Genomic DNA, 17,185 nt, shown 5'->3' with positions numbered 1-17,185 from the left:
TTTATAACACTCGTTTTACCCCATTCACAAAGTTTATTTTGGTAGAACTGGACGGGTACCGCTAATTTCTAGCTGGGTTAATTAATGCGCCCTGCTGTGCCCATTTAAGGACACTAAGTGCGATGTAAGAAATGACGTCGTTTTTATTTGTTGTTAAGATTCCAATAAGCGAGGATGACAAAAGTTCCTCGTCATCTGACAAGAAATCGGACAGCGACAATGACAGCGATCCAAAGAAGGATGAAAGCGACGACGAGGGCGGACAGGTTTCCAAGGACGCTGACAAGGATGGCGATGACAGAGACACAGAGACAAGCAACTCCGGAAATCAGAAGAACAAATCAGAGAAGGAGGACGAGGAGGGGTGGGATTTTGGGGAGGGTGAACCTGAGAAAGGAGCGGATCTCACAAAGTCAGGGGTGGAAAATGATGGTGTAGTGATTAACACAGTCACTGAGAATAATACCCAGCCAGAGACTCAAGCAAATGGCACCTGCGTAAACAACCAAGTACAAACACAAACTACAAATGTCATTCAAACGAACGAAACCCAGGCTTTGGAGAACACTGAGAATTCAAATTCAAAAAGTCAAAGTATTGTTTACCCAGCCAAAACCACAAGGACTAATGCAGATACAGGGAAGTGTAATGACAATTACAATATCACAAAAGGAGAGGAAGAATCTGTGAAAACTGCTGTGAGCACAGAAGGAAGTGATGTTTATAATGTGGAGGTTGGAATTAGCAGCGAGAACAGAGAAGCAAGTCAATCTCCACCAAAAAAGACTTTCATTGTAGAAAAAGCTGATGAAAACAGTCTCCCTGCTGGGACCAAAGTGGGGAGTGATGTCGTTAGTCTTGATGACGTTGAGATGGGAATAGTCAGAGAAAACAGAGAAACAAGCAAAAAAAAACAAAAGAAGACCTTCACTGTAGAAAAAGCAAATGAAAACAGTCTCCCTCTCAGTGGCGTCAGTGAAAAACAAAAGCAGATAGAAGGTATCGTTGAACATTTAGAGAAATCTCAGTCTGTTCCTCCTGGGAAACTTCATGATGAGTTACCAATGCCTAAATCCTTGTCAGATGATAGAATTGCAGAAATAGAAAAAGCAGAGGGTCAGATGGTTAGGTTTATAGAAGATGAACCTTTGATTGAGGTACTGTGGGTTTAAAACACATACTGTATACAGGGAAATAATATGTTTTATGGTGCGACCGTTGGGGCGAGCGCAGCATGTGCTCAAATAATGAATTATGATAAATCAATAAAAATAAAATTAACAACGTAATTTGATTGCAAAATAAAATAAAACATACCTATTTTTTAAGTAATTTTTTTATTATTCATAGTTAATATTAATATTTATTTATTTATAAATAGTATAATAGTTTAATCTCAGATACATAACAATGTTGTTGAATAATAAAGATTTTAATATAAATGTTCATTGCACTGTATCTCCTCTTTTAAAGTGATTGTAACGTCAGTTCATCCCCTTTTTTGCAGTAGATGTTTTTTTTAATTTACACTTAAAAATATTTGCTTATCATATTAAAGGAACAGGGAGTTGCCCCTTACCACCACCCCCCCCCCCCCCCCCCCCCCCCCAGGGATTGGGAGCATGTAATAAATGGAAGTGAAAATAAAGAAACCATTGAACTGCTAAAGAGCTGAAGGATTAGAATTTTCATGATTTTGAGAATTATCATTTTTTTTTGGCTTGTAAAGATTTTTTGGATGAGACTGCCATCCCCCCTTTTTAAAAAAAAAAACCGATGTACATTCCTGGAAATTACTGTAATTATAGTGAATAAAATAAATGTGAGCATTCATCCAAATGAGTGCCAGTTACAACTGTTTCCTATATCTGTAGAAATGTCCTCATTCCTTAGCTTTGCAAGATTTTGAGAGGATTTTGGTAATTTCAGCAGATTTACAATAACTTCAGTTAGAGTAATTTTCCCTTATTGTGACATCAAAGTTCACGTTGGTCAAGTGTCGACTGACTCTTTAAAACTCCCCTGAAAAATAAAAGTATGTGAAGTATACTGTTTTATTTACTTAAAAAGCATGATGTTCTTAAAATTACACTCTTGTATGCTTCTCAAAAGTTTTCCTCTGGTTCTCGCGAGAACGTGATATTCGAAACCATTGGTACTTTGAATTGTTGGTCAAAATTTACTGACGCCGAAAAAATCTATCGGATCAATGTGTAAACCTTTGTGACATCACTCGATTTTTTTTTGATTGAGAGTGTACTGAGCCAGAGGTGAACTTTAGAGGTAACATTGACCGTATGTCGTATACATCGTTATTGTTTTTATTGTCTTGCTGATTCTTGTGAGAGTGTGAAGTGGTGAAAATTGCCATGATTACAGGGAACTACTGGGACGATTAAAACGATGCATTACTGGTCCGATTAACTGACGCCAAAAAAATCCGTTGAATGAATGTGCAACTAGTCCGAATTTTCTATTCACACACACCTTGCTGGTAGAGCTCGCTTCGCGTCGTTGCTGTGCTCGCTATTAGCCCGTTTTATTTTCGCCCTTTTCGCCCTCGTTGACAGCAGGCAAATTTAAGAGTGGGCGAATTGCTATGTTTCAAACAATATTCTTTATTCAAAACTTTGTCTGGGCGAATTCAAGATGGGTTGAAATTGTTTGCTAGTAAAAAAAGGGCGAAAATAACACGGGGCGAATATAACCCTGTATACAGTATTGCAGCACAAATTCAAAATGAAAAGTAAATGCAAGAATTTATAATTTGTTTGATTTAATTCAGTTTGAATGAAAGACTAGAAAGAATTGTTTGTACATTTACCAGTAATGCATGTTAATACACAAAGAATGAATTGATATATATACCAGTAAACTTCTCTACTCCTAGGTTGTGAAGCGGGTGGTGGAATCGTTCTCCATTGACAACTTCTCAGTGCAGGAAACAGAGAACAGAGAATTTTACCAGGTATGGGTGCAGTGTCAACAGTCTTTCAGGGGCCTTTCTGCATAAAAGATTTATGCATACAGTATACCTACATAACACTTAGATACATGAATGTGTTTACGAACTTGTTTGTTAAATAATTAGGGCCCCGCATGGATTTGCGGGTGCCCTATGGTAATCACTCTGTCCATCCTTCTGTCTGTCCGTCTGTCACTCTTCCGTCCACAAATTTTATGTTTTTTTCTAATAACTTTTTTTATGGTTGCCCAATCAAGTTCAAATTTGGTATGGTAGTTCAGCAGGCAGAAATACATATTTTGATGCTAAGTTTGGTTCTCTATGTCTTCTGGTTTGGTGCTGGAGTGGTGGGGTAGATTTCTTAACTATGCATAAGAATGAATGGGCAAAGAGAGATAACTGCTGACAATGTTACCATTGTATACTTGGAAGGCTGTGCAATATTTGTCCTTTGGGATTAACTGACCTTCCACAGGAAGAAAATCCTAAGCTTTATCTTTATTTGTCACATTGAGATTAATTACTGCACTGCCTGTGTCTGCAAATGAACTTTGTTTTGAAGTTAAGGTCAATTTTGAATGATGTGTAGTATTGTGTACATTCTTTGAAATATGGATTTAAAATATAATATTCATACTTTATTTTGGTTAAAATACCGTACACAATGATTTATGATAATTTTATTGAATTCTAAAATCAAGATATATATTAAGATATCCTTTTTCACTATTTTATTTTTTAATTATTTATTTTATTTTTTTCTGTCTTAATGCTGTTGATTTTAACAGGTAATCAGATAATAACCCCATTCTGTCATTTCTGAAAAAATAATCTTATTGTAAATTTAGAAGAAAGGGATGAGAGAGCAGAACAATTAATCCCCTGGGATTAATTATCTTGCCTGCTGCAGAAAATTTAGAGGCTTATCTCTATCTGTCATATGAAGATTAATGAACACATTTGTCTGCAACTGATGTTTGTTTTGAAGTTGAGGTCAACTCTGGGTGATACAATGTATTTGCATTCACTGAAGGCTTGCATTTTATAAAACACCTGTTTAAATCTTTTTTAAATACACATTTAATTTAGGTTTTTTTAATAAGACATGAGTTTATCCCTGTTTTATGCAGATACAAGGTTACTATTTAGAGTTTTTGGACATTCAAGAATTATTTTGAAATTTTAAAAATACAGTTGTTACTTATAATTTTGGTATTTTTTTTTACCACCTTATATATATTGCAGTTCTTTACATCTTATGCCTGGCATTTATTTCTCATCATTGTTAATATAAAGAAGATGGAATTCAAAGTTTTTTTCACTTCTCTATATTAATTGTCAAAGCGGGGCCCTTCCTGACTGGTCAGTTTTCTAGTTAGCAATGATATATTAATTTAAAAAAGTTTATGTATACATGTAACACAATTTCATAGCTTTATAGATGTAATGCAGTTATGATCTTGAATTCAAGGTTATATTTCTGGATGAAGGTGGAGAGAGATGTGAAAGCATTCTCAATCAACTTGCCAAGGAGAAGATAGGGGACCGACCAGGGACTTCAGTAAGGTAAGTGGGGGAGGGGGGGGGGGGGGGCTCAGTAAAGTAAGGGAAAGGAGCTCAGTAAGATAAGGGGAGTCTTAGTATAGTAAGGGGGAGGGGCTCGATGAGGTAAGGGGGAGGGGCTCGGTGAGGTAAGTGGGGGGGGGGGGGGGGGCAGTAAAGTAAAAGGAAAGGTCTCAATAATGTAAGGTGGAGGGTCGCAGTAAGGAAGGGATAGGGGCTCAGTAGAGTAAGAAGTGGGACTCAGTAAAGTAAGGGGGCAGTAAAGTAAGAGAAAGGGTTGAATGGTCTGAGTAAGGTAGGGGAAGGGACTCAAAAAGGAAAGGGGGAGGGACTCAGAAGGGAAAGGAGTTCAGTAAGGTAAGGGGTAGGGGCTCAGTAAGGTAAGGGTAAGGGGAGGGGCTCAGTTATGTAAGGGGGAAGGTCTCAGTAAGAAAAGGTAAAGGGGCTCAGTAAGAAAAGGCAAAGGGGCTCAGTAAGGAAAGTAAAGAGGCTCAGTAAGGAAAAGTAAAGGGGCTCAAAGTTGGGGAGGGGCTCAGTAAGGTGAATGTGAGGGGATCTGTAAGTTAAGTGTAGGGGCTTGATAAGGGAAGGAAAGGAAAGGGGAAGGGAGCAGTATTAACACCAGTGACCTTAAGGTTAGTAAGGGGGATAGGCAGTATCAACAGAGTTAATGTTCTTGGTTTTTGCAAATTTACTCTCACCCTGTATTATGTCCCTTGATTATCTATACCTCAGTACAGAGTTCTAGGTTTAAACATCACCTACTCTTAATCACTTCACATGTATATATTTGGTACCTGTTGTTGTGGCATATTTCATGTAAATGATGCATGGCTTACCATTTTTTGTAGCATTTTCCCTTCAAGTATTTACAGAGGAAATATTCCAAAAGAATCGGAAATGGATACAGAAGATGAAGGGTAAATAGCGACTTTTTATATTAAAACAAGTTGTTATTCATCATTTTCAAGTTGCCCTTTCTCCATCAAATCAAATATTTATGAAATGTTTTCTTTATACTGGTAATCATACACAAACATCAACGTTCAATTCTGCCTTTTCATGTGATAATGTAATATCAACAGAAAGATGCCATCTGATATTCATGGAGAAATTATTAATCACTGTTCCTCAGCATTTTGATCATTCCATACTCATTAATTGTTATATTAATTAAATTTCTTATCATGTTATGAATGGGAATCTTTCTTGCAATCCTTAAATGATGTGAACGCACCATTTCCTGTTCAGTTTTTCAGATGATGTAATTAGCCTACAGGTACTTGTCAGTCTAATTAGAATTAGGTTTGTTGATTTGCTTGTCTATGATCGACACACCATACAAGATCTAACAGCATCCCTTTACCTCCAAACAACTTTTCAAGTATAAATAATAAATCAAGTTAAAATTGTAAGCCGTTTAAACTCATCTTTCTATACACAAGTTTTTTAATAGTCTGTACTTTCTATAGTCTGATATCTTTATCTCTTAAACATTAAAATGCTTGGAGGTCTATAAACTGAGAGCCAAGCTTTCCATGCCAAAATTGTGTTTAAAATCTGTCCTATCAGCTATCTTTTTATGACTTAAACAAACAACAAATTCAAAACATTGTGTGGACACATGCAGTTTCCAAAGACTTTGTTTACTACACTTTGGACATACAGGTTTTTTTGGGGAAAAGAAACTCATATCAGAGCTGCCTGTCAAGATTTTGACAGCAGTGATTTCATTTGCAAATGATAAGGTCAATCTGAGGTGACCCCTAAAGGATGTTGCAAAATCTTGTGTAGCTTTGTTGAGGATTGCTTTTACAAGTCTGATTTTAATTAGATTGCTGGTACTTGTCGGGTTGTAATACACGAACCACCTTTTGTTTTTTTTTTTCATACCTCTGTTCATGATACCCACTTTTCATCATATCATCCTATTTTTTTCCATGGTTGCCAGGAGTGATGTAAGGTAGGCTTGCCCAGTGAATGTCGGTGTTGTCTCCTATTATACCCACACTTGTATGATTGTGTAACATGGAACGTTCACAAGAGTTTAATGGGTTGGGAATTTTTAACACCATACTTTTAAGATTACAACTGGTATGCATATGGAATTAGTCTATAGATAGTTTATTATTTTGATGACTTCTATTTATCATTTTGTAACTGCCTTTTTTTTCCTGCATGTTGGAGCTCACATTTTTTTGCTAACTGCATTATTTATCATCTGTGGGTGAACAAACTAGCCTTGTATGACACCAATCAATCCACTGAGGTGTCTTCTGGTTCTGTACATATACTAAACTGATATTAGTTAAGAGGAAGTAATGCATCATACATCTTTAGTCTTGCTTATTGGTTATAAACACTGTGAAATAATGTCTTTTACTAATGATGTTTATGTTGAATAGTGAAATATAGGCAGATAATTTTTGCTTAATAACATTGTGATGTCTTCATCTAACTGCATCAACACAAATTCAAATAGACCTGTACAGTCTGTATTATAGACCTGTACAGTCTGTATTATAGACCTGTACAGTCTGTATTATAGACCTGTACAGTCTGTATTATAGACCTGTACAGTCTGTATTATAGACCTGTACTGTCTGTATTGTAGACATGTACAGTCTGTATTATAGACCTGTACTGTCTGTATTATAGACCTGTACTGTCTGTATTATAGACCTGTACAGTCTGTATTATAGACCTGTACAGTCTGTATTATAGACCTGTACAGTCTGTATTATAGACCTGTACAGTCTGTATTATAGACCTGTACAGTCTGTATTATAGACCTGTACTGTCTGTATTATAGACCTGTACAGTCTGTATTATAGACCTGTACAGTCTGTATTATAGACCTGTACTGTCTGTATTATAGACCTGTACCGTCTGTATTATAGACCTGTACTGTCTGTATTATAGACCTGTACAGTCTGTATTATAGACCTGTACAGTCTGTATTATAGACCTGTACTGTCTGTATTATAGACCTGTACAGTCTGTATTATAGACCTGTACCGTCTGTATTATAGACCTGTACAGTCTGTATTATAGACCTGTACAGTCTGTATTATAGACCTGTACTGTCTGTATTATAGACCTGTACAGTCTGTATTATAGACTTGTACTGTCTGTATTATAGACATGTACAGTCTGTATTATAGACTTGTACTGTCTGTATTATAGACCTGTACCAGTGGCGTAGCTACCTTTTAATTTACTGTATTCAAAAAAAGGTAGGGGGTCTGGGGACCGCTTTGAGGTCCCCAGCGGATCCAGGGCAGAGCCCTGGTGGGGGCCCAGGGGGCGAAGCCCCCGGAAGCTCCTGGATTTTATGTTATTTGAATGACAAAAAAGCCTTTAAAATATGACATTTTTTAAGTACTATGATTCCAATAAATATGAACAAAAGTTGCTGAATTCCGAGACAAACATTATTTACCTGGTACTCTTCGAATATTTTCAAGACCCCCGATTCTCTTGGATTTTAGGTTTTAGCTTTTAGAATTACAGGCTTTTGATGATGAGATATTGTCTCAAAATGTTACAATTTTACATACTGTATGTGTAAGGGAAATGGTGAATTTGAAAAGAATGTGTAATTATATATGAAACACTGATACCCCAGCGGAAACCAATTGCATATGACTAAAGATAATAGGCGTTTTGAAACAGGTCTATTATTCAAACCGTAACATACTTACCTAAATGACAAATTTTTGATCAAGTTTGTCACAATGTATTGTGACTTTGTCAAAATTTTAATCACCCGACCGCCGACTTTAAATTACATGTAAGTATAGACTGACAGAATACAATTACGGACAAACACTCAAAACTTGATGTGTTTTCAGATTTTAGTATGAATATTTGAACTTGAAAGGAGTTAAAAGTTGTTCATATCATTTTGATAAGTTTATTGTAGATCATTCTTTAAGCCAATAACATGAAAGTCAAAGGTATAGCTCGTCCATATTAATTTATGATTCAAACGAACTTCCAATTAATTTTAATGTAAAGTATGGAATGACGGTATTTTCCGGAATCGTAGTAATTGCATGGTTTACGATGAGAACTGAATACTAAATATGCAGATTATAATTCAGTGGAGTCTCAATACGATTTGTTTACGTGCAAACAATAGGAAACTCAAATCAGAAGACCTATGCTTTGCAAAATGTTGTGTATTCATTTGCGTTTTTGCGTAAAGGGCGCTACGCCACTGTGTACTGTCTGTATTATAGACCTGTACAGTCTGTATTATAGACCTGTACAGTCTGTATTATAGACCTGCACTGTCTTTATAATAGACCTGTACTGTCTGTATTATAGACCTGTACAGTCTGTATTATAGACCTGTACTGTCTGTATTATAGACCTGTACAGTCTGTATTATAGACCTTACTGACTGTATTATAGACCTGTACTGTCTGTATTATAGACCTGCACTGTCTGTATTATAGACCTGTACAGTCAGTATTATAGACCTGTACAGTATGTATTATAGACCTGTACTGTCTGTATTATAGACCTGTACTGTCTGTATTATAGACCTGTACTGTCTGTATTATAGACCTGTACTGTCTGTATTATAGACCTGTAAAGTCTGTATTATAGACCTGTACAGTCTGTATTATAGACATGTACAGTCTGTATTATAGACCTGTACTGTTTGTATTATAGACCTGTACAGTCTGTATTATAGACCTGTACTGTCTGTATTATAGATCTGTACCTTAGACTTGTATGTCCTGTAGTTTAGACTTGTACAATCTCTACCTTAGACTTGTATATTCTGTACTGTAGACTTGTACAATCTCTACCTTAGACTTGTACATTCTGTACTGTAGACTTGTACAATCTCTACCTTAGACTTGTACATTCTGTACTGTAGACTCGTACAATCTCTACCTTAGACTTTTACATTCTGTACCTAAGACTTGTACATTCTGTACTGCAGACTTGTACAATCTGTACCTTAGACGTGTACATTCTGTACAACAGACGTGTACATGTACATTCTGTACCTTAGACTCGTATAATGTTTACCTAAGACTTGTATCTTCTGTACTTTAGACTTTTACATTCTGTACCTAAGACTTGTACATTCTGTTCCTAAGACTTGTTCATTCTGTACCTTAGACTTGTATATTCTGTACCATAGACTTGTACATTCTGTACATTAGACTTGTACAATGTATTCAAATCTGTACATTAGACTTGTACATTGTTTACTTTGGACTTGTGCAATCTGTTATAAAGACCAGAACAAACTTATAAAAACCTTGATATATAATCAGAACCAAAGACATGTACAACCAATATTCATGTAACTTTTACAATTACATGTATCTGGAATGTAACTGCATGAAAATGAATTTACTAGAAAATAAAAAACATCATACAGAGTAGTGGCAATGTTTTACTTGATGTAGTAAAGTACACATTTCATTGTAAGGTGTTTCCTGCTTTGTTATCAAAACATCCGTTTATTCAGGTAAACAAGGCTGTTGATGTAAACAGCTTGAGGCTGCAGGCCACTTGTACAATGCAAGCTTTTTCCAGATTTATTTTGAATTATACTTGTGAAATTCATTAATTGCTGTAATACACTCAGGTTGTTTGTAGCAAATATGTTATAAAAACTATTGAATTTCTGCTTTGAAGTGTAATTTGTATGTATGCTTGATTAATTGATTCATGGATAATTTGTACATTAATTTGGATTGCTATAATACATATCAAAGAAACAACTATCAATCTGCATCATATCTCTCATTTCTGATATCTTTTTATCTTTCTCACACCCAATCGTTTTCATCCTCCTATCTTTAAATTACACATACAATACCATTATTGTATTCATTTTAGTGAAGAAAATGATGACAGAGAAGAAGAGACTCCATTCAAAAAATCAATCAAGGCCAGAATGCTGGTCACCCAGGTATGTATAGAATGTGTCAAGGTCAAGATGCTGGTCACCAAGATACAGTGTAGAAGTGTGTCAAGGTCAATATGCTGGTCACCAAGATACAGTGTAGAAGTGTGTCAAGGTCAAGATGCTGGTCTCCAAGGTACAGTGTAGAAGTGTGTCAAGGTCAAGATGCTGGTCTCCAAGGTACAGTTATGAAATATGTCAAGACCAAGATGCTGGTCACCAAGGTACAGTATAAAAGTGTGTTAAGGTCAAGATGAAGGTCATCATTTGGAGTTGAAAAGGGTCAATGTTTAGGTACTCTCACCCTGATATGGTATAAAAGTTGGTTAAGGTCAAGATGTAGTCATTTAGTTACATTATAGAAGTGTGTCAACATTATGATGCTAGTCTTGTCTTTGCTGATTTTTCTCTGGAATTTGCATAGATCTTGTGTGTGTAAATCATTCAATAAAAGTGTTTTTTTTTTCATTTTTGGTTCACAGGTTGAATTGTAGATTTATATATGTATGATATTCATTTTTGTGCATTTCAGATGCTTGTCAAATAAAATAAGATTTGTTTTTTGTGCAATTCTAATTGAAGACTCCTCTCTCTGCAGGTCTTTAACAATGTGAGAGACAATGCCCAGTTTACCTTTGATTACCTGGTGCTGTGTGTCGTTGCCAGGTATTTATGTTTTATTGGGTTATTCAGATTTTAAGTTTAATTATCATCTACTATAAAGTAGTTATAAATTAAACTATGAATGACGAAAATTTTTGTGCACAATGATATACCTTTAACAAAAAGTGTATAGGTATATGCATGAATTTTATGTATTGATGTTACATTAATAGAGCCAATGAAAAAAATGCTTCATTTATAATCTAAAAATAGGAAGTTAAATTTTAAATTACCATGGTAATTTTTAGCAGATAGAAGTGCAGATAATAATTTTATAGTGGTTTAAGCAGCAGTCTAATTTTACATAGTGTTCTTTGTAACATAAATGTATTTAGACTTTTAGTGTTTTATTTAATACAGTTACCTTATTGGGCCTCTTGTTTTAAAATTCCAATGCCATCTATTAAGATTGTTTATGGTAGCTGTGTTTCATTCATTCCTTACATAAATTGAAGAAAAAAACCTTAATAACATACACTACTGTAATGTATGGTTCTCCATAAAAGGTGAACATTTTGATTGTAACCAATTATTGATGATTGTTTATGACATAAAAAGGACAATTCTTACATAAAAAAGGTGAAGGGTGTAAAATTTATTTTCTGTTTATGAATATAAATTCTGAGGAGAAAAATGTATTTTATATAAAATAACCACAGCACACTGTTTGATGTAAACTTTTTCTCCATAGATTCAATTAGAGGACAGTTGATGGTAATCAAATTTACCCCAGCATGTCTTCAGCTTTCTGATTGAAATAATCCAGAGCTTTATAGCTTTTTAGCTCACCGAGCTGAAAGCTCAAGTGAGCTATTCTGATCACATTTTGTCTGTCGTCCGTCTGTCTGTCTGTCTGTCTGTCCGTCTGTCTGTAAACTTTTCACATTTTCAACATCTTCTCAAGAACCACTGGGCCAATTTTAACCAAACTCGGCACAAAGTATCCTTAGCCTAAGGGGATTCAAAGTTGTGAACATTAAGGATCACGCCCTTTTGCAAAGGGAGATAATTAGGAATTTATGAAAATTTTCGAGACATTTTCAAAAATCTTCTTCTCATGAACCATAAGACCAGGAGTGCTGAAACTTATGTGGAACCATCCTCAGGTAGTGTAGATTCAAAGTTGTTAAAATCATGACCCCCGGGGGTAGGGTGGGGCCACAATGGGGGGTCGAAGTTTAACATAGGAATATATAGAGTAAATCTTTAAAAATCTTCTTCTCAGAAACTAATTAGCCAGGAAAGCTGAAACTTGTGTGGAAGCATCCTCAGGTAATGTAGATTCAAAGTTGTGAAAATCATGACCCCCGGGGGTAGGGTGGGGCCACAATGGGGGGGGGGGGGCGAAGTTTAACATAGGAATATATAGAGTTAATCTTTAAAAATCTTCTTCTCAGAAACTAATCAGCCAGGAAAGCTGACACTTGTGTGGAAGCATCCTCTGGTAGTGTCGATTCAAAGTTGTGAAAATTATGACCCCCAGGGATAGGGTAGGGCCACAATGCGGGGGGGCGAACTTTTACATAGGAATATACAGAGTAAATCTTTAAAAATCTTCTTCTCATGAACCATAAGATCAGGAAAGCTGAAACTTGTGTTGAAGCATCCTCAGATAGTGTAGATACAATGTTGTGAAAATCATGACCCCCGAGGGTAGGATGGGGCCACAATGGGGGTGGGTCAAATTTTTACATAGGAATATACAGAGTAAATCTTTAAAAATCTTCTTCTTATGAACCATAAGATCAGGAAAGCTGAAACTTGTGTGGAAGCATCCTCAGGTAGTGTAGATACAAAGTTGTGAAAATTATGTCCCCCGGGGATAGGATGGGGCCACAATGGGGGGGGGGGTCAAATTTTTACATAGGAATATATAGAGTTAATCTTTAAAAATCTTTTTCTCAGACACTAATCAGCCAGGAAAGCTGAAACTTGTGTGGAAGCATCCTCAGGTAGTGTAGATACAAAGTTGTGAAAATCATGACCCCTGGGGGTAGGGTGGGGCCACAATGGGGGGTCGAAGTTTAACACATGAATATATAGAGTAAATCTTTAAAAATCTTCTTCTCAGAAACTAATCAGCCAGATGATTCTTTATAATTGTTAAGACTTTGGCCCCAGGACAATTCTTTGGCTTTACAAGAAGGTTCAGAGTTTGATGTAGGTTTATATCCCATATATAAACTATTGTTAAGGATCTTTTTGAGAACTGCAATACTCAACATATGATATGACTATAAAATCATCCTGTTAGAAAAAGGGACTAACGATTATAAACATAAGAATATCCAGAGGAAAAATGGATTTTATTTATACAGGATCTACATGTATTATTGTACATTGTCCAGATAGTTTGTATTAATTATGACTCCATTAAGCTGATTTTAATATACCGTATTTTTCGGGGCATATGTCGATGTGGGGCATAGGCCGAATTGCTAATTTTTAGACAAAATTCAAGAAAAATCCTTAGACTAGCCGAATTGGGGGATAAGCCGATTTTTAATCGATGATTACTATAGTGAAAGTATGACCGCTGATTAAGGAAGTCATCGTATTGAGTATATACTTTCAGAATATCGATGTAGAAAGTCAAAAGAGTAATTAAAGTTATTAAATTTGCTTAACATATATATTTTAAGCAATTTTTAAAAATTAATCTGTGTTTTGTGGCTGTTTGGTCTCTTCAGTATTCGTCGGTGTATCGTTATGTATCGTAATTTTACATAGTGTATTTAATTGCAACACCAACCTCCGTGGTTCTGTCTGGTAGAACTAAGTATAATATTTTACCAAACCTTTTATATTTTATTAATACCTTATTGCTAAATCTCATTTAATCAAGTTATACTTTGAAAGCTACTTGTAAATACGGGGTATGGCGTCCATCAGCTCAATACGTGGTTTCATATTCAAATAGAGTTATCCCCGTAATCGCTATGAATGAGAAAACAAAATACCAAACATAAAATATTTAATTTGTGTTCTTTCCATTAATTAAATAGTGAATTGCCGTTATGCAGAGAAGTTGTAATGTTAAAAACACCCTTACCGGTAATGCAATGAAGTGTAACAGTGTACACTAGGCTACGTGCCCCCAGGCTGTGTTTTAGTCACGGGTTTCACACCTCTTTGTATAAACACACGACACCAGAATACCGTTATTTCATCCAACAGAAAATTAATTGTAAAAACACAAAGCATTTGATTTATTCTACACCCAAGACCAGTGATTCCCACGAACGCAGACATGAAGAATTCACAAAAATTCCGTCATATTACATTCTACCCGGTTTCGTTTTCCTTTTTACTAGGCAATAATAGTTTCCAGGGTTCATACACGAACGTGGGAAAAAATTCTTTTGATTGAGTTTGTAAAGAAATACCTAGTACAGTACTGTACATTTTATTACTCACGATGTCATTACAAAAATTATCAACGGGACAACTATGGAACAATAGTTCAAACAGATGAAAAACACCCAACCCTCATAATAAACTGCTACAACAGTACAACGGATAAAAACAGTGGATTTTATATTTTACTGTTAAATTTTTTCAACTTTGAGTCTAAGTTAGCCGATCCCGGGGGATAGGCCGTGGCTCGCTCATCGGAGAAAAAAAATACCGGCCTATGCCCCGAAAAATACGGTACCTATTGTTCCTCAGGTGAGTGATGTGGCCCATGGGCCTCTTGTTTTTATTAGTTATTTCAAAGCATGATATGTCCTCAATGTCAATATAACACCTAAAGGATGAGGTCATACAGATATTAATGACCTTTAATGAAACATTTGAGGACCAAGATGCATTGCTTTAGTTACTGTGCAGGTTTATTTTATTTCCACCAATGACAACCTCTGTTACATGTATAAAATGAGGGGTGTGTACTCACCATCAACTTTATGTAAGCCATTCATGTACACGTCCAAGCTTCTATTTGTACAAGTTGCGCTTAGATTTGTCAACTATTTGTGTCGAGTAAAATAGACTATAGTGGTAGTATTTTACAGTCATAGTGTTTTTGTCAAAATGTCATTCTGATGCCATATTGTATTTATCGTAAAATGTTTATACTTCAAAACACCAAATCTAGAATGTGTTATTTAATCATAAATATATGTCATCGATATAATAGAATGAACATTTCTGAAAAAAATTCAAAATCAGTTTTACAAAGTGGACTTAAGTTCTTGGAACTTGTTTAAGTAGAATAGTTCAAATAAAATCATATTGAATCAATTTAGATGGAACATTTTTTTTTGGTAAACTCTGAACATGCAGGGTCTTTGGGGGTGGGGGACTCATTTAAGTCCGACCCTTGCTGACTGACTTTGATAGCGGAGAGCATGAGTGGATTCTGATTGGTTCTTTGTTCTTCAGTGGGTTGGCGTTTCTGGGCCTCGTGGAGAACAGCTCCGTGATTTTAGTCGCCAGTATGCTGGTCTCGCCTCTCATGGTAAGTCCATCGTTTACAAACCCTCCTCTCACGATCAATCATTTACACATTATTTATCGCTGTATTCATGATTTGAAAATTGCTTCTGGTATTTAAAGTTGACAAAATTTCAACATTTCTGATTAAAGTATTCAGTCTTTATTTTTTTCCCAACATGAATTTGCAAAACATACAATACTGTAGGAAAGATGTTGGTAACTATTGATTTTTTTCTCTATGAACTACATGGCCATTGAATTTTTTTAAGCACATGGAACTTTATTGTCAATGATTTTGATAAAGTGCTTATCATGTTTTCTTTTTAATATATTTTTTGTCTTTGCCCTCTGTTTTTATTAAATATACAAGTTTCTTGGAGGACACTGGTCTGTGCATGATTCTGTGTACACCTGCATGTTGGGTGGAACATGTCACATCACTTTGTCTAGTCATCCTTGTGGTGTTCTGTGTCTAATTTTTCTGTGCTTTTGATCAGGGCCCTATCCTGGGAGGGACCTTTGGGACAGTGATGCACAACAAGTCATTGAGAAACCTGGGAATCAAGAACGAGCTGATCGGCCTTCTAATCTGTCTTATTAGTGGTAGGTATCAGATACCGCTACACTGTAGTGTATCTCTCACATCAATGATTCTGCACTGTGGTTGTTTAACAGGAGATCAAAATATACAACTATAATTTGTGGTGATAATACCTCTTTGTTGAGTATCAGTAACATCAGAGACACTGCTACATTCTTAAATGTATCTGTATCATCAGTGATTCTACACTCTGTAGTGTATCTGTAACATTAGTGATTCTACACTTTGCAGTGTATCTGTAACATCAGTGATGCTACACTCTGCATTGTATCTGTAACATCAGTGATTCTACATTCTTAAATGTATCTGTATCATCAGTGATTTCTACACTCTGTAGTGTATCTGTATCATCAGTGATTTCTACACTCTGTAGTGTATCTGTAACATCAGTGATTCTACAATATGTAGTGTATCTGTAACATCAGTGATGCTACAGTCTCTGTAGTGTATCTGTAACATCAGTGATGCTACACTCTGTAGTGTATCTGTTTCATCAGTGTTTCTACACTATGTAGTGTATCTGTTACATCAATGATGCTACAGTCTGTAGTGTATCTGTAACATCAGTGATGCTACAGTCTCTGTAGTGTATCTGTTACATCAGTGATGCTACAGTCTATGTAGTGTATCTGTAACACCAGTGATGCTACACTCTGTAGTGTGTAACATCAATGATTCTACACTCTGTAGTGTATCTGTAACATCAGTGATGCTAAAGTCTCTGTAGTGTATCTGTAACATAAGTGATTCTACAGTCTCTGTAGTGTATCTGTAACATAAGTGATTCTACTGTCTCTGTAGTGTATCTGTAACATCAGTGATTCTACAGTCTCTGTAGTGTATCTGTAACATCAGAGACACTGCTACACTCTGTAGTGTATCTGTAACATCAGTGATTCTACACTCTGTAGTGTATCTGTAACATCAGTGATTCTACACTCTGTAGTGTATCTGTACCATCAGTGGTACTACACTCTGTAGTGTATCTGTAACATTAGTGATTCTACACTTTGCAGTG

General features: G+C 35.8%; 1 protein-coding gene across 2 annotated transcripts in view; it reads left to right on the top strand.

Moving 5' to 3' along the window:
* Positions 1-8: 8 nt before the first annotated feature.
* LOC105336466 (uncharacterized) overlaps positions 9-17,185 on the top strand; it is a 29,101-nt gene continuing 11,924 nt past the window's right edge. For both annotated transcript variants that reach the window (XM_066067127.1, XM_034456943.2), the window contains exons 1-8: positions 9-1,157; positions 2,891-2,968; positions 4,437-4,531; positions 5,380-5,448; positions 10,400-10,472; positions 11,065-11,132; positions 15,513-15,588; positions 16,064-16,169. In XM_066067127.1, the coding sequence (XP_065923199.1) occupies positions 132-1,157; positions 2,891-2,968; positions 4,437-4,531; positions 5,380-5,448; positions 10,400-10,472; positions 11,065-11,132; positions 15,513-15,588; positions 16,064-16,169 (1,591 nt within the window). In that variant the 5' untranslated portion in view covers positions 9-131. The remainder of the gene's footprint in view (positions 1,158-2,890; positions 2,969-4,436; positions 4,532-5,379; positions 5,449-10,399; positions 10,473-11,064; positions 11,133-15,512; positions 15,589-16,063; positions 16,170-17,185) is intronic.

The sequence above is a fragment of the Magallana gigas genome, chromosome 7 (assembly GCF_963853765.1).
Source record: "Magallana gigas chromosome 7, xbMagGiga1.1, whole genome shotgun sequence".
Classification (NCBI taxonomy): domain Eukaryota; kingdom Metazoa; phylum Mollusca; class Bivalvia; order Ostreida; family Ostreidae; genus Magallana; species Magallana gigas.
Note: the sequence above shows the minus strand (reverse complement) of the source record. Positions and strands in the feature narration are given on the sequence as shown.